General features: G+C 36.0%; 1 protein-coding gene across 1 annotated transcript in view; it reads left to right on the forward strand.

Annotated features, from left to right (window-relative positions):
• The window catches only part of COL3A1 (collagen type III alpha 1 chain), a 37,880-nt gene that overhangs the window by 14,097 nt on the left and 277 nt on the right, over positions 1 to 23,506 (forward strand). Inside the window, exons 6-50 of the mRNA XM_079925202.1 lie at positions 57 to 110; positions 573 to 626; positions 1,389 to 1,442; positions 2,100 to 2,153; positions 2,310 to 2,363; positions 3,281 to 3,334; positions 3,761 to 3,805; positions 3,945 to 3,998; positions 4,475 to 4,519; positions 5,095 to 5,148; positions 5,559 to 5,657; positions 6,203 to 6,247; positions 6,394 to 6,492; positions 6,694 to 6,747; positions 6,870 to 6,977; positions 7,166 to 7,219; positions 7,826 to 7,924; positions 8,261 to 8,314; positions 8,473 to 8,571; positions 8,898 to 8,951; positions 9,064 to 9,117; positions 9,449 to 9,502; positions 10,061 to 10,114; positions 10,446 to 10,490; positions 11,069 to 11,167; positions 11,255 to 11,362; positions 11,772 to 11,825; positions 13,339 to 13,392; positions 13,485 to 13,538; positions 14,261 to 14,314; positions 15,062 to 15,169; positions 15,617 to 15,670; positions 15,953 to 16,006; positions 16,201 to 16,362; positions 16,472 to 16,579; positions 17,539 to 17,646; positions 18,388 to 18,441; positions 18,530 to 18,637; positions 19,115 to 19,168; positions 19,545 to 19,652; positions 19,949 to 20,002; positions 20,095 to 20,202; positions 21,064 to 21,358; positions 21,966 to 22,153; positions 22,534 to 22,776. Coding sequence (XP_079781328.1) covers positions 57 to 110; positions 573 to 626; positions 1,389 to 1,442; positions 2,100 to 2,153; positions 2,310 to 2,363; positions 3,281 to 3,334; positions 3,761 to 3,805; positions 3,945 to 3,998; positions 4,475 to 4,519; positions 5,095 to 5,148; positions 5,559 to 5,657; positions 6,203 to 6,247; positions 6,394 to 6,492; positions 6,694 to 6,747; positions 6,870 to 6,977; positions 7,166 to 7,219; positions 7,826 to 7,924; positions 8,261 to 8,314; positions 8,473 to 8,571; positions 8,898 to 8,951; positions 9,064 to 9,117; positions 9,449 to 9,502; positions 10,061 to 10,114; positions 10,446 to 10,490; positions 11,069 to 11,167; positions 11,255 to 11,362; positions 11,772 to 11,825; positions 13,339 to 13,392; positions 13,485 to 13,538; positions 14,261 to 14,314; positions 15,062 to 15,169; positions 15,617 to 15,670; positions 15,953 to 16,006; positions 16,201 to 16,362; positions 16,472 to 16,579; positions 17,539 to 17,646; positions 18,388 to 18,441; positions 18,530 to 18,637; positions 19,115 to 19,168; positions 19,545 to 19,652; positions 19,949 to 20,002; positions 20,095 to 20,202; positions 21,064 to 21,358; positions 21,966 to 22,153; positions 22,534 to 22,776 — 3,723 coding nt within the window. The remainder of the gene's footprint in view (positions 1 to 56; positions 111 to 572; positions 627 to 1,388; positions 1,443 to 2,099; positions 2,154 to 2,309; positions 2,364 to 3,280; positions 3,335 to 3,760; positions 3,806 to 3,944; positions 3,999 to 4,474; positions 4,520 to 5,094; positions 5,149 to 5,558; positions 5,658 to 6,202; positions 6,248 to 6,393; positions 6,493 to 6,693; positions 6,748 to 6,869; positions 6,978 to 7,165; positions 7,220 to 7,825; positions 7,925 to 8,260; positions 8,315 to 8,472; positions 8,572 to 8,897; positions 8,952 to 9,063; positions 9,118 to 9,448; positions 9,503 to 10,060; positions 10,115 to 10,445; positions 10,491 to 11,068; positions 11,168 to 11,254; positions 11,363 to 11,771; positions 11,826 to 13,338; positions 13,393 to 13,484; positions 13,539 to 14,260; positions 14,315 to 15,061; positions 15,170 to 15,616; positions 15,671 to 15,952; positions 16,007 to 16,200; positions 16,363 to 16,471; positions 16,580 to 17,538; positions 17,647 to 18,387; positions 18,442 to 18,529; positions 18,638 to 19,114; positions 19,169 to 19,544; positions 19,653 to 19,948; positions 20,003 to 20,094; positions 20,203 to 21,063; positions 21,359 to 21,965; positions 22,154 to 22,533; positions 22,777 to 23,506) is intronic.

The following is a 23,506-nucleotide window of genomic DNA, read 5'->3' on the forward strand; positions in this document are numbered from 1 at the left end:
TAAAGTATATTTCAGATGCATTTATTTTGTACTTATCTTGCAAATTTTTGTTCCAGGGTCCGCCCGGCCCACCTGGTCCCCCTGGTACATCTGGTCATCCTGGTTCCCCTGTAAGTATAGCCATTAATGGTGATTTCTTCTTCATGCATATTATATGAATCAAGTTAATACAGATCTTGCTGTAATTTTGCCATTCCAGCAAGCATAATACCAATTAAGTAGAGAAGTAGCAACCAAGAAACTATCATTCCTTCAAAGATGTTGGAATTTCACATTTAGTTCCTTTTAACTATTAGCAATTAAAACCTTGGTAAAATTAAAACACATATTTAATTTGCATGTCATATGGCTTCAAGTCTGAAACAATTCAGTTTCAGTGGAATTAAGTGTGTAGAATGGAATAAATTAACTCTATTTTGATCTGAAAAATTGTAGTTTCAATATTTATAAACTAGAATAAAATTCGCTGACTACATTCACAAATTCTGATTTCATACTGTCTTCACGACGTAAATGAATCATATGAAGATTAAGTTAGTTTAAAAATATTTATGTATTATTCTATCCACTAGGGTGCTCCAGGATACCAAGGTCCCCCTGGTGAACCTGGGCAAGCTGGTCCTGCAGTAAGTAACAATTATATCTATATTTAATAAATTAACAGTTCTAGATAGAAACCACCTTCATTTTCTAAAACATAACCGTTGAATGCTACAAAATATAGATCAAATTTATTTAAAATAAAAAATTGTACTTTTATGATCGTTGAACTGGTTTCAAAGATCTTTTGGACTCAATGGTTTCGATATCTTAAGAGACACTTACTATTTTAATCTAGGAATTTCCTGGCTAATTAGCCACCACCACAGTCCACTTCTTAGTGAGAATACAAATCGTCTTTGTCTTAAACATAGATTAATTATCCCGTAGCCACTCAGTTCACCTGCATGTCTACTCTTCTGAAATATAATTTTAAAATTAATTTAGTAGAAATAAGCATAGTCTAACAAAGTCCACCAAGAAAACATGCTGTGTAAATAAGGTGAAGTTAGTTTAATATTTCAAAGTATTTGAAAATACCTATACATTTAAAATTTCAATATCTCAAAAAATGTAGAAGTGCATTTGGGTTTATAAATACACACATGTGATATAAAATACTGATACATGGTACTTTTAATTTTCATAAAAAATAAGTTTAATAAACAGTAACAACTGGATTTAATATAGGTATATTATTAACTTGGTGTGTCATTTTCATGATGAGAAACATAGATAGTATTTTTTAAAAGGAGTTTTTTTCTAGAAATACACATAGTTAGAATAATAAATTTGATTGTAACAGAAAAATCTACAGATATATTTGTTTTTTATTTCCTTTTTTTCAGGGTCCTCCAGGATCTCCTGGTGCTATAGGTCCATTAGGTCCTGCCGGAAAGGATGTAAGTTTTTAAGAATTGAATGGGGATACAGCAAAATTCAAGTTGGAATATTCTAAATAGTATATCCCATGTTCTAGAATCTCAAAGAGAAAAACCTTACTCAAAACATTGTTGATATCTTAATAACTTTTTAGCTCATATTAATCTCTGAAAATCTACATAGTATTTGCATGGCTACATATACCAGTTTCTGAATTCCAAGCCAACAAAACCCCCAAATGTGCTTCTTGACTCTGTCAGGAAGAGTCATCCAGTGAATACAACACTTAACTAGAGAAGACGCTGCTTCTCTCTGTCTCTTGTAATAAAGAAATTTGTATCTGTTCTTTATGAACTTGAAAACTTAAAAACACAATTAATATTATGTCAGTCTTTCTTTCCCATTTAATGTCCAATGGCAAATTCTTCCCACTGGATTGAGAGGTGGTCATAATACTTGTTTGGAGTGATGCCTGCATTTTTTATAAGTTTATATCAAGGTGGGAGAAGCTCTCCCCATTCCTTTTACTAGGAAAGCTGTTCTCACAACCATATGTTTAGTCCAACCATTTTCATGAGTCCTTGGTGAGAAAAATGCAAAATAATCAGTTCACTAATTGGTTACAATGAGTTTTCTCTTACACAAGCTCCCATATATTCTTTTATTTCTCCACCTAGGGGGAATCAGGAAGACCCGGACGGCCTGGAGAGCGAGGACTGCCTGGCCCTCCAGTAAGTTTTCAGCATGCAATGAATTAGTTGGAGTAATCACAATGATCTTAGGTTGAAAATTATTATATAATTAAATTAAACTTAAAAAGGATAATACTACTGGATTGTGAGTCTATTTGAAAGTTCATTAGTATCTGTTTTATTCCTTATTTTTAGGGTATTAAAGGTCCAACTGGCATGCCTGGATTCCCTGGTATGAAAGGACATAGAGTAAGTACAGTTTCTAAATTGACTCTAAGTTGTTGCATTTGGCTATGTTTACTTACCTAATTTTATTACCAATTTACTTACCAATTTTATTGGACAATTGAGTGTGTGCCAAAAATGATTGATTCTGACTAGTTGTTTTGATTTTCTAAGTCTATCAACTTTATTTGTTGATCAAATCAATTAGTTATTTTAGATAAAGTAATAAAGCTGATTTTAAGTGTATGGAAAATATTTGCAAAACAGTAAGTTTCGGGGCTTCCCTGGTGGCGCAGTGGTTGAGAGTCCGCCTGCCGATGCAGGAGACACGGGTTCGTGCCCCAGTCCGGGAAGATCCCACATGCCGCGGAGCAGCTGCGCCCGTGAGCCATGGCCACTGAGCCTGCGCGTCCGGAGCCTGTGCTCCGCAACGGGAGAGGCCACAACAGTGAGAGGCCCGCGTACAGCAAAAAGAAAAAAAAATAAAAATAAAAATAAAAAATAAAACAGTAAGTTTCGTACTGCCACTGTCAGAAAAGATGAAAATATACTATTGAGAACTATTCTTGACTTAGTTAATATGATTTACAGATCGAATCAAATGACTTATTCTATGCAAAACATTAGATAGAGTAAACCAGCTGAGCCAAAAATTGATCACATAGACATAAAAATCTATGAAACTGATACTTGCCTAATGCTACATTTAAAGCAAATTCCTAATTGGACTAAATTGTACTTTCTAATTATTTCATGTTTTTAACTGTAAAATCAATGTCCAAGGTCTTCAATGCACTTAAAAGAGTTTTAAATTATTCATGTCAATGTTGAAAATAGTGCTATGTGGTAAAGCTAGCTATAAAAAATTTAATGTAAAGTTCTTAACTGTTCTGAATTGTTAACAGATCTTAATATTTTTACTACTTTTATCTATTTAAAAGGGCTTTGATGGACGAAATGGAGAAAAAGGTGATCAAGGTGCTCCTGGATTAAAGGTAAATCACAACAAAATCATATTTTCATAAATAAATTTATTTAAATATTATAGCTATATTTAAGATTTATATTTTAGGGTTTGCCTTTTTCTAAAACATACCTGAGTTTTGCATTTTAAGAGCTAAATAACAGCGACTAATTGAGATGTTCTCTTAAAACTTCCATGAAAGCTGATAACTTGAACTGTCTAGATTAGAAATGACTGAGCGCCCCTGAGTAACACGTTGATTACTTCTGTTTAGTCTTCAAGTTTTTAAAATGCAAAAACTGAGATTTATAGCATATAAGATTGCTAACAAAAATTTGGTATTGTTAAAATGTAATCTTTTTCTTGGTTCCATATGTTTTTTATAATATGCTGTGTTGAAAAAGTTATAAATTTCTCCTCCTGTTATACAAAATGGTGACACATTTTATGTTTCTAGGGTGAAAATGGCCTTCCAGGTGAAAATGGATCTCCTGGAGCAATGGTAATTATGTTTCTTATCATGCAATTTTCAGTTTTACTATTAACTTCCACCTAACGCAAAACTTGCCTCGCTCACTCTGCAACCATTCTCACACATATCTAGTATAAAATAAGACCACACTTTTAATTTTATTCTGTAGGGTCCAAGAGGACCTGCTGGTGAGAGAGGACGACCAGGACTTCCTGGAGCTGCAGTGAGTATTCTTACTGACATTACACAATTACAATCCGAGTCACTGAGAAGTGTCTCAGTCAGTTTTCAGGCTGTGACAATCTGCAAGAAGTTTTCTATAAAATTGCATTTAAAGTCACCTCCATAAGGATTTTAGCCATAACGATATGCAAACAAATAAGTGTTTTTTTTTTTTTTTTTCAAATAAGTGTTTTATAGTTATTATCTGTTGAGGATTTTTTTAACGTGTTAACTTGGCATATTTATGCATTAATTTGCCTTCAGTTCTGTAAAACACAGAATCCAATCTTCCTACATCAGACCATTGCTGTGCCTATCAGAATTTCAACAATTTCCCTCTAAAGGTATATAATTATCAAGCAGATTTTAATACACTTGAGGAAAAGTCTGACTCAATTGAGTCAGACTTTTAATTAAAATATTACTTGTGACCAGCCTTTCAGAAAGAAGATATTTGAGACCAACTTCTCTTTTTAGGGGGCTCGAGGTAATGATGGAGCTCGAGGAAGTGATGGACAGCCAGTAAGTAACTTTTCACCTAACCCTGATGGGCTTAGTGTAATGAGAGATTATGGAATTTTGGAGTAGTGGAATAACATGGATTGTAGACCTAAAACTCAACGTTGTTCATAAATATCTGATTCAAACTGACACTAATCCCATAAACAAAATCTAGAAACAATCTAGAAATGGTAAGCCCATAAACAAAATTCTGATACTCCTTATTATACTTGACCAGTTACTAACATCTGTATGGTGCTTATAATGTTAGTTAAGGACCAATATTGGGTATGACAATTAAAAGAGTCCTGCAAAATAGATAATAATGCTATCTGTATTTTATAAATGAGAGCTCAAGGCTAAGTGACCTGCACAAAGTCACCAGAATTCATGGCATAAGTTGTCGGGCATGGGGGATCCAAATTTTCTTTTTATTTTACCACACTATTTCTCCACATAATGTTCATCACTGACGATAAATACTGTTTTTATCTAATTTTCCTTTGTATTTTGTATGTACCCACTTATTATTTACCAGTAGTGTTAGTTTTCTTTTACTTGATTAAGAGCTCTTGAAATGCTATTTATTTTTTTAGGGTCCCCCTGGTCCCCCTGGAACTGCAGGATTCCCTGGTTCCCCTGGTGCTAAGGTAAACATGTATTTCTGTAGAAGAATGTAAAATATATCTTTGAGACAACAGAAAATCATTGGGCTGCATCTTGAAAGTGATTTTTTTTAACAGTCAAGTGGATTTCTTTGAGCTATATAGATCTTTAAAGCCCTGTTCTTGATTCCAAAAGGGGTTTTATCCCTGGCCTTTTGCTATTCTGATCTCTTCTGTTGTCTTTTCTTTTTTCCCAGTCTCTTTCTGCAAACAGAGATAACACAGTCACACACATAGTTACCATTTTTCTCTGCCTATATGATTAATGAAACTTTGCTTTAATTATCATACTGCTTCAGCTTTTGGGAGATGGGTTTAAACAGGACTGACTAGCAAACTGGCCAAGAGATTAGAAGTGGCAAGGGAGACTGACTACTTAGGGTTTTATCCCTTAGGGTGAAGTTGGACCTGCGGGATCTCCTGGTTCTAGTGGCTCCCCTGGACAAAGAGGAGAACCTGGACCTCAGGGACATGCTGGTGCTCCAGGTCCTCCTGTAAGTACCAAATATGGCTGATTAAGGGAGAGCATTGCTACACTTTATTTCATGAAAGCATATGTTCTAATGTTGCTATCAATTAAAATTACTTTTTTGCAAAGAAATGTTGCTTAGTGCTCTGCAATAACTCTACTATTGATTTGACTAGTACCGAAATTAGTTTTGCGGTCTGCACTTTTCTAGAATTTATGAATTTTATGGTTATATGACACAGAATAAGTAGAGGATGGACAGTTATCTGATACTTTGAAGACTGTGCCCCAAACTAATCACCAATCAGAAAAATTTGGAAAAGAAACAAGACAAAAAAACCTCTTCTCTATGTACTTATTTAATAATTTAGACCAAGCGCATATTATCTTTAATTTATTCAGATAATGATCATTTTTTGCGACATTTTATGTGTTGTGCTGTAGTTGGAAGAATCATCTAATCTCTATAAAGCACAACACCCATCAAAAAATTTATTTTAGTTATATAAGCAACTTCAAAAATATATGTACTATTTGCATTCTTATTAATATGCTCCTTTCGCCCTCTAGGGCCCTCCTGGGAGTAATGGTAGTCCTGGTGGTAAAGGTGAAATGGTAAGATGCCCCCACCACTCACCCACATTCAGCCACACACATATTATTGGCTTCCTCTGCATTTTGCAGGACAATACATTTAAGTTAGCTATTTAGAAAAGAAAGTTCAAGTTTGCCTAATGTTAATGTTCTTGGATTGTTTCTAGGGTCCTGCTGGCATTCCTGGGGCCCCTGGACTGATAGGAGCCCGCGGTCCTCCAGGACCCTCTGGTACAAATGGTGCTCCCGGGCAGCGAGGTGCTGCAGTAAGTTGTCTATTTTTCCTTTATTGTCTGAAAGGTGTGGCTTATTTCTCACAGTAAAAAAAGAAATAGCAGGTTCTTTGTTCTTGTTCCATTGAATTTATATTGATTTCACTCTGGTTTTATAATTGAATCAGGTGTGACTGGTGATTATTTTGTTAGTCTATTTTCCACACTTTTAAACCAAGATTATGTCCAATTTAGGGTGAACCCGGTAAGAATGGAGCCAAAGGAGAGCCAGGACCACGTGGGGAACGCGTAAGTATCGCCCTAACAGATTTGATTATTTCTTAGAAATGTATACCATAATCAGGAAATAAACAGGTAAAAAATTAGCAATGAAATTCAGTCATTATTTCTTTATTGACCTCCTTTCACAGGGGGAGGCTGGTTCTCCAGGTATTCCAGGACTTAAGGGTGAGGATGGCAAAGACGGTTCTCCTGGAGAACCTGGTGCGAACGGACTTCCCGGAGCTGCAGGAGAAAGGGTACGTTTCCCACGGGCATCGAAAAGGAAAACAATCATAGAACTTCACCTTCACTGTGAGGCAACCGTGTTTGTTCTTAATTTGAGTAGTAGTCAATCCCAAATATTGTTCTGAAGCATTTCATAATATGAGAATTATGAAAAAGTTTTGACACTTTGGACTTAAATATTTGCCTTTCACTATTTCAGGGTATGCCTGGATTCCGAGGACCTGCTGGAGCAAATGGCCTTCCAGGAGAAAAGGTAGATAACTTTAGTTTTCAATGTTCAGAAATGTTGGTGCTACACATAGGTATATTCTTCTATATAGTTTCCCATTAATTAACACCTATCTGAATGAAATATATTGGAGTTAAAAAAATAATAATTGCCAATGTAAAACAATGATTGCATTCCCTGCTGAGCCATTCTCTTAGCTTTGTAACTAACGTTATTTAACCTCTATGAGAATTCTTTAATTTATCTGTCAATTGGGAACTATTTATCTCAGTATCATTGCAAGAATAAGTTAGACTAAAATGCCTGAAAGTTCTTTGGAAATTCTGAAGTGCAGTGCAAATCTGATTTCATAACATCAAAGATATTTGATTTTATATGCACCAAACTATACTGCTAAGCCCACTAAATATTGCTTTCTTCAGCATGTGATGTTCATCGAAGTTGCCTTAAAATATTTCCAGTATGACAACCCAAGCTAATAGGTAATGGTGATTTACGCTGAGCATGCCAGCAACACCCCAACTCTCTTTAAGGGACCAAAAGAAGTTCTCTAGTTGCAACCTAAGTACTGTCAACGTCTAGGTCAATGAAGGCTCTTTTACATACATGTTGATTTATTTCATCATGTAGGGTCCCCCCGGGGAGCGTGGTGGCCCAGGCCCTGCAGGGTCCAGAGGAGCTCCTGGAGAACCTGGCCGAGACGGCCTCCCTGGAGGTCCAGGATTGAGGGTAAAGAGGAACATTGTTTGCTTGACACTGTCATTTACTAAGAGGAAAAGCAAATGAAGAACGTTCAAAAATAACTTAAATCAGACTATACATTTTGTAGGCTCAAAACAAAACAAAACAAAATTCTCTGAAGAAAACTTAAGCTAGTATAGATTGAAGAACAGAAAATAGAATGCTTGACGAAGATATTTACAGACAGAAAAACATGTGTGCAAATATGAAGCTCATATGTCCACATATGTCAGTGGAAAGCTCAAAATTTTACAGATAGGTGCTTTTAGTTTTTTTTTAATTATCATCTTAAAATCAGCTGACTGACTGAATTCTTCAATTTAGGGTATGCCTGGTAGTCCTGGAGGACCAGGAAGCGATGGGAAACCAGGGCCTCCCGTAAGTACATTTTTAGCATCTCATTTTACAAGTCCAGAGAATAATGAAACACACAATTTGGACTAGGCTTGATGTGTATTGTATAGCCTTGGTATGTACATTGTATATTTTGATCAGATTTTTATGAAACCTCTATTAATATAATTTTTTCTCATTAGGGAAGTCAAGGAGAAACTGGTCGACCAGGTCCTCCAGGCTCACCTGGTTCCCGAGGTCAGCCTGGTGTCATGGGTTTCCCTGGTCCTAAAGGAAATGATGTGAGTTCCTTCCTTCATTTCTTCAATAAATATTTGACAAAAGGTCTTTTACTTTCTATATGGGAGTGCAGATAGCCAAAAATTGATCTCCACTTCAAAGCACAGAAGAGTATATGAAAATCAAAATACCATGTGAGAAGGGAGCTAAAGTATTTTTTCTGGAGTTCTGGGCAAAGAGTGGAACATTTATGGAAACCTAGTTCTCGAAAGTAGTTTTCGGTTGTGGATGTATGCATGTGTGTGTAGGGGACAGATCAAAAACATGAGAGAACACTATAATGAATAATTTCCTTTTGAGAATAAGTAAATACTGGCTACTTCTTTAGGGCGCTCCTGGAAAGAATGGAGAACGTGGTAGTCCTGGAGGTCCTGGCCCTCAGGTATGTAGCTTTCATCCACTCATTTCCAGTCTTCTAGTAGAAGCATTTCTCTCCAACTCTATGACTTCTATTATCTTTATCTCTGCTTCCATAACTGCTTTTTTTTTTTCAGGGTCCTGCTGGAAAGAATGGCGAGACTGGACCTCAGGGTCCCCCAGGACCTACCGTAAGTTTACTCACATAAATTGGAAATGGAAGTGGATGGGACTGGGGCCAAGGGAAGACTTTGGGAATTATACAATCTCTGACACTATATCATTATAGTTCACCAAAGCAATTACAAAACTTGTTTAGTTAGTTAGCTAGCTAAATACTAATACTGAGTAAAGTTTATGTTGTACATGTCTCCCTTGCATCACTTCCACAAGCCAGACTCTGACCTCCTTTACACCATTAATTTTTTAATTAAGCAACTGGCCTGATGAAATTAAAACTGTGTGAACTAAATATGAAAGGATATCTTATAATGAAGCATCTCAATATTTTTTTGTACATAGGGGCCAGGTGGTGACAAAGGAGACATAGGAAGCCCTGGTCCACCAGGATTACAAGTAAGAATTTGTTACTTAAATGTCATTGGGCACCTACTTTTATCAGTACTTTCCTTTGATAGTTGTATTTGTTGAGTTAATCAGCTGTTCAGTTTTTTGTGACACTAAAAGATTATAATGCATCTTAAGCTTAAAATGTGTGGATCTGACTTCTACCTTGAAATAAAACAATAGGCAATGTTAATAGGCATAACTTCCATGCCTATTCTAGAAGGAGTGCATTAATAATTTTTTTAAAAAAATAAAGTTCACATAATTCTATATGCTTATACTTATTTTTATTGTAATTTAAATGTATATAGCTAAATTCATCTCACCACATTCATCAATTCATTTTTATATACAGCAACAGAAAGAATTGAGGGAGATGAACATAGGTTTGTAAGATATGACTATCACCTCTCTATCGTTGGGTTTTGAGAGCTACATATTTTTTACACGTAAAAAGACTGCTAAAACCATTTTTTGAATACTTTGCGGAAACATACTTACATGAGAGAAGCTTTTCTATAAGCAATGTTTGAAGTGATTACACAATACAAATATGATTCTTTGTAGGGCTTGCCTGGAACGGGTGGTCCTCCGGGAGAAAATGGAAAACCTGGTGAACCTGTAAGTTGCTTGCCATTTTTTCAAAACTCAGAAACCAAAAGAATAAATACGAATCATTTATAAATTATTAACTTCTGCATTTTCATGCCATGGTATCTGAGATTTAACAATTAGTTTTGAAATATTCATTAATAAAACAAAGAAAAATTATTCAGTCATAACTATTCCATGGAAAGTTTGAATTTTACCATAAAATAAAAGGAACTCAAGGAAGAGTATACAGCTCAAGATTGGACAAATTATACAGTATGCAAGTCAAGTGTGTATTTTGCTTATACTTATATAACGTATATTCTGATAGAGGCCTAATCATGCAATGCCAATCTCCTAGGGCCCAAAGGGTGAGGCTGGTGCACCTGGAATTCCAGGAGGCAAGGTAAATATTTCCATTTATTTTCTCATTTCTTCAGCATGTTATAGAGCAGTTGATTAGTGACACATTTTTAGTACAGCAAACCAAAATATTCCTTTTTTTAGAAGCACGACATTGCAAATGTTTGGTGAATACACTTAGGGTAACCCGAGACATTTCCAATACATTAAACTTGCATCATCTGGAAAATGAAATTTTCTGACATGAATAAACACTGTAGAGTCAACTATGGACCTGAAATTTCAAAAGAAAACTTTTCTAGTGCATTGGCTCTCTATAGAAAAACTGTTTTGGTAGAGGAACTTTAAAAATTTGCCTTTGTGATAAAATAATAATAATATTGTCAAAGCTAGCTCATCAGACCAGCTATCCAAGTTTCCTTGTTTAGATTAACTAATTTTGTGTTTCTGTTTCTCACTCAGTTGATCAAATGTCTTTTATAATTATAAAAATTTCTAAATTGTTCAAAAATGTAAGTTAAGAACCTTGTAGTCTATATCAAAACAATACAATTTAGGGTGTTTTTGCTTTGTTTTTAGCCTTGGTTTTCCTAACAGGGATATTCCATTTTCCTACTACAGGGTGATTCTGGTGCCCCTGGTGAACGTGGACCTACTGGACCTGCAGGGCCCCCTGGGCCTAGAGGGGGAACTGGCCCCCCTGGTTCTGAAGGAGGAAAGGTAACTCCACATAATTCAATTCACCTAGATTTTACAAAATGCATTTCATTTCTTTCTTGTGATTTACTATTTCTCCTTTAATTTCAGGGCCCTGCTGGTCCCCCTGGGCCACCTGGTAATGCTGGTTCACCTGGTCTGCAAGGAATGCCTGGAGAAAGAGGGGGTCCTGGAGGCCCTGGTCCAAAAGGTGATAAGGTACCAACTTATTCTCTGTTAATTATGTAATAAAACAGACTTTGTTGGTTAAAGGAAGGCAACATTTCTGGAAAGTAATCTATTTTCAAAATTAATATTATCATTTTACTTATTTATTTATTTATATATATATATTTTTCATTGGAGTAAAATTGCTTTACAATATTGTGTTAGTTTCTGCTGTACAATGAAATGAATCTGGTTTATGTATACCTATAACCCCTCCCTCCTGGACCTCCCTCCCACCCCACCCCCATCTAGTAAGTGTAATTTGAGATGGATTTCTAAAGCAACTTTTTAAGCAGAACACCTACTATACGTTGCAGCTAATCTTGAGAGTTTGTCCTCTTCTTGGCATGTTTTCAGTGAAAATACCTCTAATCTGATGACACTGGGTTTTATTTGACAGGGTGAGCCCGGCAGTTCAGGTGTCGATGGTGCTCCAGGGAAAGATGGTCCAAGGGTGAGTACTTGAATTGGGGAGAAACAGAATTTATCTGTATGTGATATGGAGTAGTCCCTCACCTCAACTTCTATTTTTTCCAAAAACTCCTCATGATAAGTTAGACCATACTTTACCACCTTCTGGGCATTAAGAAGACCCAAATGACATGATTGTTAAAATTCCTGATTTCTATCACTAATAGTTCAACAGTGACCTAAGAATGGAAAAAAATCTCAAAAGTATGATAAATGTTATAAGCTGAAGTCATAATAAGTCACTAAAATTCAATGCTGATAAAGGAACTTTTTGATTTTAAAAAACATTGAAATTCCATGGTACATTCATACCATGGAATATTACTTAGCAATAAAAAGTTGATACATGCAACAACTTATACAAACACCAAGGACATCATGCTGAGTGACAAAGGCAATCTCAAAAGGACGTACTGCATGATTCCATTCATGTAACATTTGTGAAATAACGTAATTATATAGAACAGCTTTATGGTTGCCAAAATTGAGGAATAGGGGAGAGGGAGATGGGTGTAACTATAAAGAGGTGACATGAGGGAGTCTTTTATGATGATTGTACCTTTGAATATCTTGATTGTGGTGGTGGTCATGTGAGGCTACGCATAATAACATGTCATAGAACTACATACACACACACACACACACACACAAATGAGTGCATGTATAACTGGTGCGAACTGTATAAGCTCTATGGGTCGTACCAATGTCAATTGCTTTGTTTTGATACTATATCATAGTTGTGTAAGATGTAATCCTGAAGGAGGCTGGGAGAAAGATGCACAGGATTCTGCTGTATATTTCTTTGCAAACTTCCATGAATCTATATAACTATTTAACTATTATTTAACTATTTAACTATTATAAATAAAAATTGAAAAAAAACACATTACAATCAATTCTATTCACATTAGTAAACACCTAGATATGACTGTAGCAAATAAACATGATAACTAAGCCGTTAGATAGACGTTATCTTTACTGTAGTTGCCTTAAACAAATTCATAAATGCTTCACTTTTAACAGACTAGATGAGTAAGCCATCATACAATTTTTTAAAAAATCTAATATTTTATTTATGTAATATAAGTAAAACTTTAATATTTGAAAACTTCAATGTGAAAACTGTAATATATGTAACAATACTTTAAGTGGTTAAATGAAATATTTTGAATTACCATACAATTGAATAAGGCAATGCACTTTAATTTTAAAAGATACGACTGTGAAATCTTATATCACATCTTATTTATCTTCTGCAATAGAAAGGAAAAATGAATCTATAACTTGCCACTGAATTATATAATCCATAAAATCTTATATTTACTAAGCTCTGCAGTATTTACACACTGAGTGAAGAGCATATCATTCAAGCTATCAAAGCAATCATATTATCTAGTTTATTAGATGAACAGTATGTCCTTATATATGCTCTTTGATTAATAAGGAAAATGGTGCTTTTTATCTTCGAAATTAAAGTATATTTCTATTTTCTTTAGGGTCCTACTGGTCCCATTGGTCCCCCTGGCCCAGCTGGTCAGCCTGGAGATAAGGTAACGCTTGACACTATTTAGAAATGGAAAATGTCTTGTCGTCATTGTTGTTTGGATGCAGGGCAATATAAATTATTTTTCTCTTTTTTAAGGGTGAAAGTGGTGCCCCTGGACTTCCGGGTATAGCTGGTCCTCGTGGTGGCCCTGTAAGTGTTTAAGACATTTCAACATAATTTTAAGCCCACACAGGCAGCAGCTACCTGTGCTTCCCTCTTTAGCAATTCTGCTTGTGGTCCTGAGTCTCAATGATGGGATACTGTCTTTAGGCATCATATGACATGCAAGGCAAGGTTAAAGTTCTTAAATCTAAAATTCAGAAGAGACCATTTCAAGTCTTACCATCTTTCCTAAATAATTCTGGAAAAAATATAAAAATTGCACAAGTAATATGCATCTGTAAATGAGTATTTCTTAAAGCTATAGGATCTTTGCCTGAGCCTCCTTCTAGATCTAAAATTCTCTACCTTCAGGGTTTGCAGACTCAGGAGAGATATTTAGTAAATGCTTTTAATTAATTAATTTAATGATTGATTTCTCAAAACTTTTACCATATTTTAATTTTTTTAAATCCTTACATTTTAGAAGTTATACAAGTAAGTCTTTTAAACACTTCAAAATTCTTAAATTATTTTTCTTGCAAATAATATCACAGTCAAAAGCAGAAGGAATCAATGGTTCTGGTGTTGTCTACTTTGAATTTTATTGAGAAATGGAAAAGTCTTCAGAGGTTAAGCTACATTAGTTAGCTTTGCACACTAACACTATCTTTTCTTAGCTTAAAGGAAAGATAAGATGATACAGAGGATGACGTGTGCTCCCAATGGGAAGATGTCTTCACTGTGACTAATGAGTATATTTTTCAATTAAGGGTGAGAGAGGTGAACATGGGCCACCAGGACCTGCCGGCTTCCCTGGTGCTCCTGTAAGTATGAACATTAAAACATACATATCATACAGCCCAGAATCACTATCTCACTGAAAAATAGCAGAAGTATAAGTCAAGTCTGAATTCTAATCTATCTCAACCACTCATTCCTTATGGGGGTTCATTTATCCACCTTTTTTTTTTTTTTACACATTATCTCTATTCTTACTGTTTAAACGATGGAGATAAAAACACCTGGCCTGTCTTTATGCCAGGTAAATGAGGCTAACATTACCCTAGACCTAAAGCACTCTGAAAATTTGAAAGGTTCTTCCATTATTAGATGGTACTAATTAAAATTTGCTCTAAGCCCCATCTTTCTCAAATGCATTTACTGGTGATTGCTTTGAAATGCGCAGTCCTCGGAGAGAGGTTCTCCTTTATGACAAAGAATGTATATCTTACCACTTTCTTGATAATTTTCTTTTATCATAGAAACTCTTTTTGGGTGGTGGTGGGGCACATAATGGGGCATGCGGGATCTTAGTTCCCCAACCAGGGATCGAACCCACGCCCCCTGCAGTGGAAGCTCAGAGTCTTAACCACTGGACCACCAGGGAAGTCCCTGTCATGGAAACATTTTCATTGTCTTTGTTTCTTCCATGTCTTCAAAGACTCTTCTTTTCCAATTTTATTTCAATAGCTCTCCACCTGATGAATTCTATTTTCTGAAGGAAAATAAGGACAAGCCCAGTGTATTGTGAAGGATGTAAGCTCACAGGCTGTTTTTGTTTCTGAATGCAGGGCCAGAACGGTGAGCCTGGTGGTAAAGGTGAAAGAGGCGCTCCTGGTGAGAAAGGTGAAGGTGGACCTCCTGGAATCGCAGGGCCCCCCGGAAGTGCTGGGCCTTCTGTAAGTATTTCTCTTTCTCTAAGCCTTCTAATGGAAAGCACTTAGATTTGTCGATACTTCAGTATTTCATACTGAGAGAGCTTGTCATGGTGACAAGGGTACAGTTTTCCTAGGAATACAGTTCTGAGTTTGACGCTTGACTCCAACAATCTAGATATGACCTCAGTCAAATTATTTTAATGTCCTCATAGAGTTACTGGTTTTTGTTTTTTTTTTTGATGTAGCTTCTCATTTCTGTAGTAATGTTTTTCCCCCAGTTCTACTGAGATATAATTGACATATAACATTATATTGTATAAGTTTAAGAGGTACAACATAATGATTGTATGTATTACAAGATGATTATCATGATAAGTAGAGTTACTGACTTACAAAGGCTTAATGCTTTTCCCAAATTTTGATTTTGGTGCTATTCTTATAAACCATTTCCATCTCCCTTCCATATAGGGTGCCCCTGGTCCCCCAGGTGTCAAAGGCGAACGTGGCAGTCCTGGTGGTCCTGTAAGTAATGATCCTCTTAACTATTATTGAAAAGCATTAATTAATATCAATCTGTATAAAAACTGCTTTGAAAGCACTAGATCCCTAAAGAGAGTATAAAATTATAATCACTCATTCATATGTGAGTTATATGTAAATTCCAAGAGGAAAAAACAAACCACAAGTGATCCCAGAGTAGAATGCAGGTCCTACCACATTTCTTACAATTTATATTTGTTTTTAGTGGCTAATTATTTGTTTTCCTTGATTTTTGACATCCAAAATATATTTATAATTTCACAGGGTGCTGCTGGCTTCCCTGGTGCTCGTGGTCCTATTGGTCCTCCTGGCAGTAATGTAAGAACTTTTTAAAGTATTTTTTAACCATATATTCCATAAAAAGCATTCATATATACATAGGGTGAGAAACTTATCCATTGCTACTTCTCTTTGTATTAAATCCCATATAAAATTATTTGAATGCAGGTAAAAGAGGGGAAAAAATTACTTGTTCATTATAAAATATTCAAATTTCAAACATTTCTTTGTAGGGTAACCCAGGCCCCCCAGGAGCCGGCGGCCCTCCAGGCAAAGATGGCCCCCCAGGTCCAGCTGGTAATAATGGTGCTCCTGGCAGCCCTGGGGTGTCTGGACCAAAGGGTGATGCTGGCCAACCAGGTGAGAAGGGATCACCTGGCGCCCAGGGCCCTCCGGTGAGTGGTCTCTATTGATTGACAGTAGTTTTATTTTCAATCACAAATCCAACAGAGGAAAACATAGTCACATAAAGAATAACTAAGGTTTCATTATCTGTCACAACAGGGAGCTCCAGGCCCACTTGGGATTATAGGGGTTCCTGGAGCACGAGGTCTTGCAGGCCCACAAGGCATGCCAGGTCCTGCGGGCAGAGTCGGCCCACAGGGCCCCAAGGTGAGTATAGCTATCTTTCACTGGACTCTTGTTTCCTTTGATAGTCTTCAGACATCACATAAACATAGCAAGTATGTAATGATCAAGTTTTCCTGTAATTAGATGCAAATTCTTGATATTTTCAAATTTTCAGGAAGCATGCATATTATTAAAAGTCTCTGGAACACAAAAACAATGCACATAATAGACCTGCCTTGAACATCAAAACAAATAGATTGATATCACAGAAAAATATCTTGTCATCTCAAATACCTGTTAGGAAACTTGTCAGCATTCTTCAGTTTGCTGACTGTCAATCTTGAAGCGGGAAATAATGTCAGGTTATAGACCTATGAAAGCCTTTAATTGATACCAATTATCCATCAACTCAATTCATTTTATACTCCTGACTTTCTTTCACTGATATTACTATAACATCCTAGTGCTCAACATCTTAAATATTTATTTAGGAAATAGGGTAATAAAATCGTATTTTATTAAGGCGTACCTTTTTTCACTTTGAGCACCTCTTTAAACTAAATGTCATATACGATTGTAGTGAAATTACAATATAACATTTAAGTCTAGTCAATTTATATGAACATTCCCAATAAATGTATATATTCTTTAAATAGAGCCAAATGTTCAATATAACCTAATTCTAATGGGTACCGTAAACCTATAGTTTCATGATGGCTCATCATTATATTTTTCTTACAATAGCCATGTCTATTTATGTACCTCATATTAAGATGTATTCTAATATGATAATCAATGTAATTACTCAGGCTTTTGGTATCCAGGTTCATTGGGCAAGTTAGAAAAGACAAGAAACTTGCTTCCCCAAAGCTTTTCCCCTATGGCAGGGATAGTTTTAGGAACAAATTCGATAGAAACTGGGAAATAAAGACAGCTGATAATATCATATTAATTGATTTCTTAGGTTAAAACACAAATTTATTTTATTCTTTTGTACACAGGGTGAAAGTGGGAAGCCAGGACTTAGTGGTCTCAATGGAGAACGTGGTCCTCCTGGAGCCCAGGGTCTTCCTGGTCTGGCTGGTGCAGCTGGTGAACCTGGAAGAGATGTAAATACTAGTTCTTAGAAAATACACAATAAGCCGGGTAGTATTTGATAATTTATTTAAGCAAGGGTCAAATTGAGCCATTGAGTTTCTATGATAAAAGAAAATCATCAAGAAAGTGGTAAGATGTACATTCTTTGTCATAAAGGAGAACCTCTCTCCGAGGACTGTGCATTTCAAAGTTCTCCTTCTTTCTCTAGTAATAGATATTCTTTCTATTACAACTTAGAATAGCCTTAGATGTTCATGTTCTTTAGTATTTACCCAATGAATGATCATTAATGGAAAAGAATATGATATTTAGCTAAATAAGAAAAACGTTGCGGATGGGGAGAGCCCCAATTTACAACATTCCTTCTGGGTAAAAATATACTGCGTGTTATCTGTGATTAGTCTTTCCTTAAATTGTAGATTTCCGTTATCAGCTTAAATTACAGTGTGTCAAGATTTTATTTATTGTTTCTCCCCCTAAGGCTCCTTTTTAGACTTTTTTTCCTAGTCACTTATTGCTCTCTCACCCTGTGAAACTTGAGTACCATAGATATACTGCATATCTGTTTAGGTATTGTCACTCCTTGCAGGGCCACACCCATTGTCATATCTAAGATTTTTCACTCCCAAGAACCAATTTTTATCCTCTTTAGGATGATATTTTTCCCATTGAGAATACAGGGCTTAGATGGTATTTAAATGGTTCCAAAGAATTTGATTTCATTTCTTCCTCTTTGTTTTTTCTTTAATCAGGGAAACCCTGGATCAGATGGTCTGCCAGGCCGAGATGGAGCTCCTGGTAGCAAGGTATAACAGGCACACGTACAATAGGTTTGTGTAATTAGAACAATAGCTGCTGATCAGATTGATTTTGGAACTGTGAACTTGTCCACAGGGTGACCGTGGTGAAAATGGCTCTCCTGGCCCCCCTGGTGCTCCTGGTCATCCAGGCCCCCCTGGCCCTGTCGGTGCAGCTGGAAAGAGTGGTGACAGAGGAGAAACTGTGAGTTCTCATGAACTCCATCTTTCCCTACTCATCTATCTTCCTCAATAAGCTCAGTAGGTAGAAAATAGAATGTCATATCTGCCAACCAAAAGATCTACTCTCAATTGTTTCACAGTTTTGCATGCTAGTCAGTCCTTAGGCAACTGTGGTAATAAAGATATATGAGAATTTCTGGCAGTAGTCAATGAAGAATTCATTATTAAAATTCACAATGGCATTAATCACACCAAGTGTATATCCACTTGGTCAATATAAGCTTGAATTAACAGGGTTTCCTCAGCTTTCCTATTCAGACCCCCTGGTATAGCTATAAACAGGTAAAGGATTTTTAAGGAGAAAATAATACTAATTTTCAATAATAGCAAACATATCATTATTCCCTCACAATGAAATTATTAACGTTTAAGTAAAACAAAACTGTATCAATAAATAAACACTTCCCTGTGCGTGTTCATTTGTTTATTTTTATTTTAGGGCCCTGCTGGTCCTTCTGGTGCTCCAGGTCCTGTTGGCTCAAGAGGTCCTCCTGTAAGTCTTTTTTTTTTTTTTTTAACTAATTCTACAGTGTAGGAAATATTCTATTTTCTGGCATGCTCAGCAAAAAGGGATGACTAAATACATAACTATGGAACCAAATTTAAACTTTCCTTTGATGATATAGAAAGCAATTTAGAATCTAAAAGTTCCTTGGGGCTATGAGATTACACATCAATTAATGGGGCTGCATACAATTCTCAGTCCAAGATCAAAACAACCACAAGAACAATCTTTATTGTTCCAAGTATGCAGTGTTTGTAGATGGGATTTCTAGCTTGTAGAATGTTATAAAGTGGACTTAGTTGTTATAAATCCTATTTTGTTTTTCCAATGTGTATGTGTGTATGACCTTAATGTGTTTGTGAAGGGTCCCCAAGGCCCACGTGGTGACAAAGGTGAAACGGGTGAACGTGGCATTAATGGCATCAAAGGACATCGTGGATTCCCTGGTAATCCAGGTGCCCCAGGTTCCCCAGTAAGTGCATCCATTTTGTTAGAAAATCCCCTCAATGCATTTTAACTAATGAGATAGGCAAATCTTAGAGACCAATGGTAGAAAATTGTTCATCTGTGCAAGTCTATGCTAAAAGAGATTAGAAATGGATTTGAGGGCTTATTTGAAATAGTAGTTGGCATGAGACAATGGGGATATTAAAGGAAAAGGAAATCATATTTTATCATGATCCCCATGTTTCTTGATCTGATCTTGAACATACAGTTTCCTAAGCCTTTTTGAAGTCTTCACTCATATTCACCTTCCTTTCCTTTCAGGGTCCCTCTGGTCACCAAGGTGCAGTAGGTAGTCCAGGACCTGCAGGCCCCAGAGTACGTACCACAGATATTGGGAGGTCCATATTTTAAAATGTTAGCACTGCAAGAAAATATTCTAGCATTGTGATATCATGATAATTTCTTAGGGACCTGTTGGACCCAGTGGGCCCCCTGGCAAAGATGGAACAAGTGGACACCCTGGTCCCATTGGACCACCAGGGCCTCGAGGTAACAGAGGCGAAAGAGGATCTGAGGTAAGACATCACTTATAAATATGTGTATTTAATTTGTTTTAATTTTCACATTTTCAGAAACACTTTGCAATATTTTAAAACTGAGATAGTGAGTTAAACACGATGCAATTACCAAACCTAATTTAGGACCTGAACAATAACTTTAAGACATTCTCTCCCACATGAAGACTTCCTCATCACACTATAATGACAGGGAGAAAAAAACCTTTCTTACAGTTTATGAGGTAACACTTATATCAGAATAAAGACATAGCCCAATTAATAAGATGAACTCTGCCAGCACTGATCTCATATTAGACATCTCACAATTATGATAATCTTAATGATTTACAAGTGTAAAGTACATTCCACTTCTCAAACGGCTTCCATGACTCCTGTTTTTCTACTGATACCATCATTCCTAAAACATTACTATCCCACACTTTTGGAGTAAAAAGAAGAAAAGCTATTATCCCCACAAGTTACACAATTAAAACACAAATAAGTTAAGTGGTTATCCCCAAAACACAAAGTTAGATTCCAAAGTTGGGACCAGAATCTAAGTTTCCTGATCATAACCCCTCTGTCATGTCAGCATTAGAATTGCTTACATCATTTATACAGAAGGAAACATGTGAGATGTGTGTGTTCCAACACCAATTCTTCTTGCACACTGGAACACACTGTCATAACAATGAATTATAGTTATCATAAATTGGTTAATATTTGATCACAAAACAACCCAAATAAACTTTTACTGAAACAATTACTATGACACAATATATTAATTGTTTGTAATGCATTTTGGGGGGCTAGCAACATATTTTTTCAGTGGATACCGAACAAGTGCCCCTCAGTGATGTATGTTCTTACCCTTCCTAGGGCTCCCCAGGCCACCCAGGACAACCAGGCCCTCCTGGGCCCCCTGGTGTCCCTGGTCCATGCTGTCCTGGTGGGCCTAGTGGCATCATTGGCGTTGGAGGTGAAAAATCTGGGGGTTTTGCCCCATATTATGGAGATGAACCAATGGATTTCAAAATCAACACCGACGAGATTATGACGTCACTCAAATCAGTCAATGGACAAATAGAAAGCCTCCTTAGTCCTGATGGTTCCCGTAAAAACCCTGCTCGGAACTGCAGAGACCTGAAATTCTGCCATCCTGAACTCAAGAGTGGTACGCTGGGGAATCTTTCACACTCATGGCAACAGGATAACAAAGAAAACTGCTTATGTCAGAATTTAGGGGAAAGGAAAATTTTACTGGGAATAGAAAATATTATATAGCAGAGATCGTACTTAAAGAATGTTAGTTGAATTGAAACTCCTTGATATTCTGAGTAAGAAAATATGAATTTTGTAGGTGTACTTAAACTGTAATGTAAATTCAAAATATGCCAAATGTAGGAAAATCTAAAGACAGTTTTACAAAAATTTTAATACAAATTATAGTTTGGCATGTCTTTTCATATCATCACAAAGTTGTTTGAGTAATAAACAACATATATCACTGTGTTTGTAATTTGATGCAGACATAATTTGTAATTTAATTATTGCAACATTTATTTATTGAAACAATTTTTATAATAAATCTAATTATCAATTTTTTCAAATTAAGAAACAATCTAAAAGTTCCTCTATTCTGCTACACTATAAAAGTACAAATACATAAAGTACAAATACATTAGCAGTCAACATTATGAATGCCTTACAAAATCATTTTGGTCCAAATCCCATTACTGGATATTATAACCAATTCCATTGTCCTTTTTGTGACTATTCAGGAGAATATTGGGTTGATCCTAACCAAGGTTGCAAGATGGATGCTATTAAAGTATACTGTAACATGGAAACTGGGGAAACGTGCATAAATGCCAGTCCTTTGACTGTTCCACGTAAGAACTGGTGGACAAATTCTGCTGCTGAGAAGAAACATGTTTGGTTTGGAGAATCCATGGATGGTGGTTTTCAGGTAAGAAAAGATATACCATTTTTCTTTAACTTTAATCCATCTCTACTTAGCTGACATTTTTGTTCCTCCCATTTGCTCATCACAAAACAAATTTAGTTAATAAATAGAAAAGTGAAAAATTTTATATACTCAGGTAACTACTTTTATAACTTGTCTCTCAAAAGCTAAACTAGATTAAATTATTCTTCGTAAGTTACCAACTTTCCTTCAATTCTTAAGACCTTCTTTACTCTAGCATTGTATGTTATACATGCAATAAAGACATAGTCATACATAAAATATATGAACAACTTACACAATGACCATACTACACTGCATGAATCCCTTATGTATAATTGCAGCTATAATGTTTGACCAGCCTTATTTGTTCCGTATTACAGTTTAGCTATGGCAATCCTGAACTTCCTGAAGATGTCCTCGATGTCCAGCTGGCATTCCTCCGACTTCTTTCCAGCCAGGCCTCCCAGAACATCACATATCACTGCAAGAATAGCATTGCATACATGGATCATGCCAGTGGGAATGTGAAGAAAGCCTTGAGGCTGATGGGCTCAAATGACGGTGAATTCAAGGCTGAAGGAAATGGCAAATTCACCTACTCAGTTCTGGAGGATGGTTGCACTGTAAGTAACAGCATTTTTATAAGCATGCATCATAATGAACGTAGCATTTCTCATTTAATCATGCTACTTTGAAAAGAAGGAATAAAAATAATGAGGGTGAACAAAAGATGGCATTTGGTGTGAGTTATATTGAATCTACTGATCCATTCCAGGGAAGGTTAAATCACACAAAAAATGACTATATCGTCTCAACCTCCAGGTGAAAACCAGCTGATGTGAAAGCAATTGAAATTTAAATCCATGATATAAACTTTGCCAGATAATTTAGACAGTTACTATCCACTCTACATAATTGCCATCATATGGACTCAATCTAAAATCTCTTTTTAATTTTAAAGGTTAACTTTAAATCAATCATTTATTATTATCATTCATGAACAGAAGGAGAATTCACTTCTAATATTAACAGATTCCAGTGTGAGAGACCTATCCACTTCTAAGTAAACCAGCTCTATACCTAGTAACAATGACCAGAACCAAGGTTTCTGAGAATGGACTGGCCTGTGGCAATCTCCTTGTTGGGTTTACCCTGAAGCCCTATAAAGCTTTTGGTTAACAATATGGTTTATCGACTGGGAGAATTATCACTTTGGACTGGAGCAGGTCTCAGATGTATGGAAGATAATATACATGGCGAGTTGGCAACTTCCTTCAACAAAATTTTTTTTTTTAACTTTGTCAAACAGAGAAACTGTCTAAGTAATTGTAATGTCATGATCACTTACTTTTT

Source organism: Stenella coeruleoalba (genome assembly GCF_951394435.1).
Source record: "Stenella coeruleoalba genome assembly, chromosome: 6".
In the NCBI taxonomy this organism is placed as follows: Eukaryota; Metazoa; Chordata; class Mammalia; order Artiodactyla; family Delphinidae; genus Stenella; species Stenella coeruleoalba.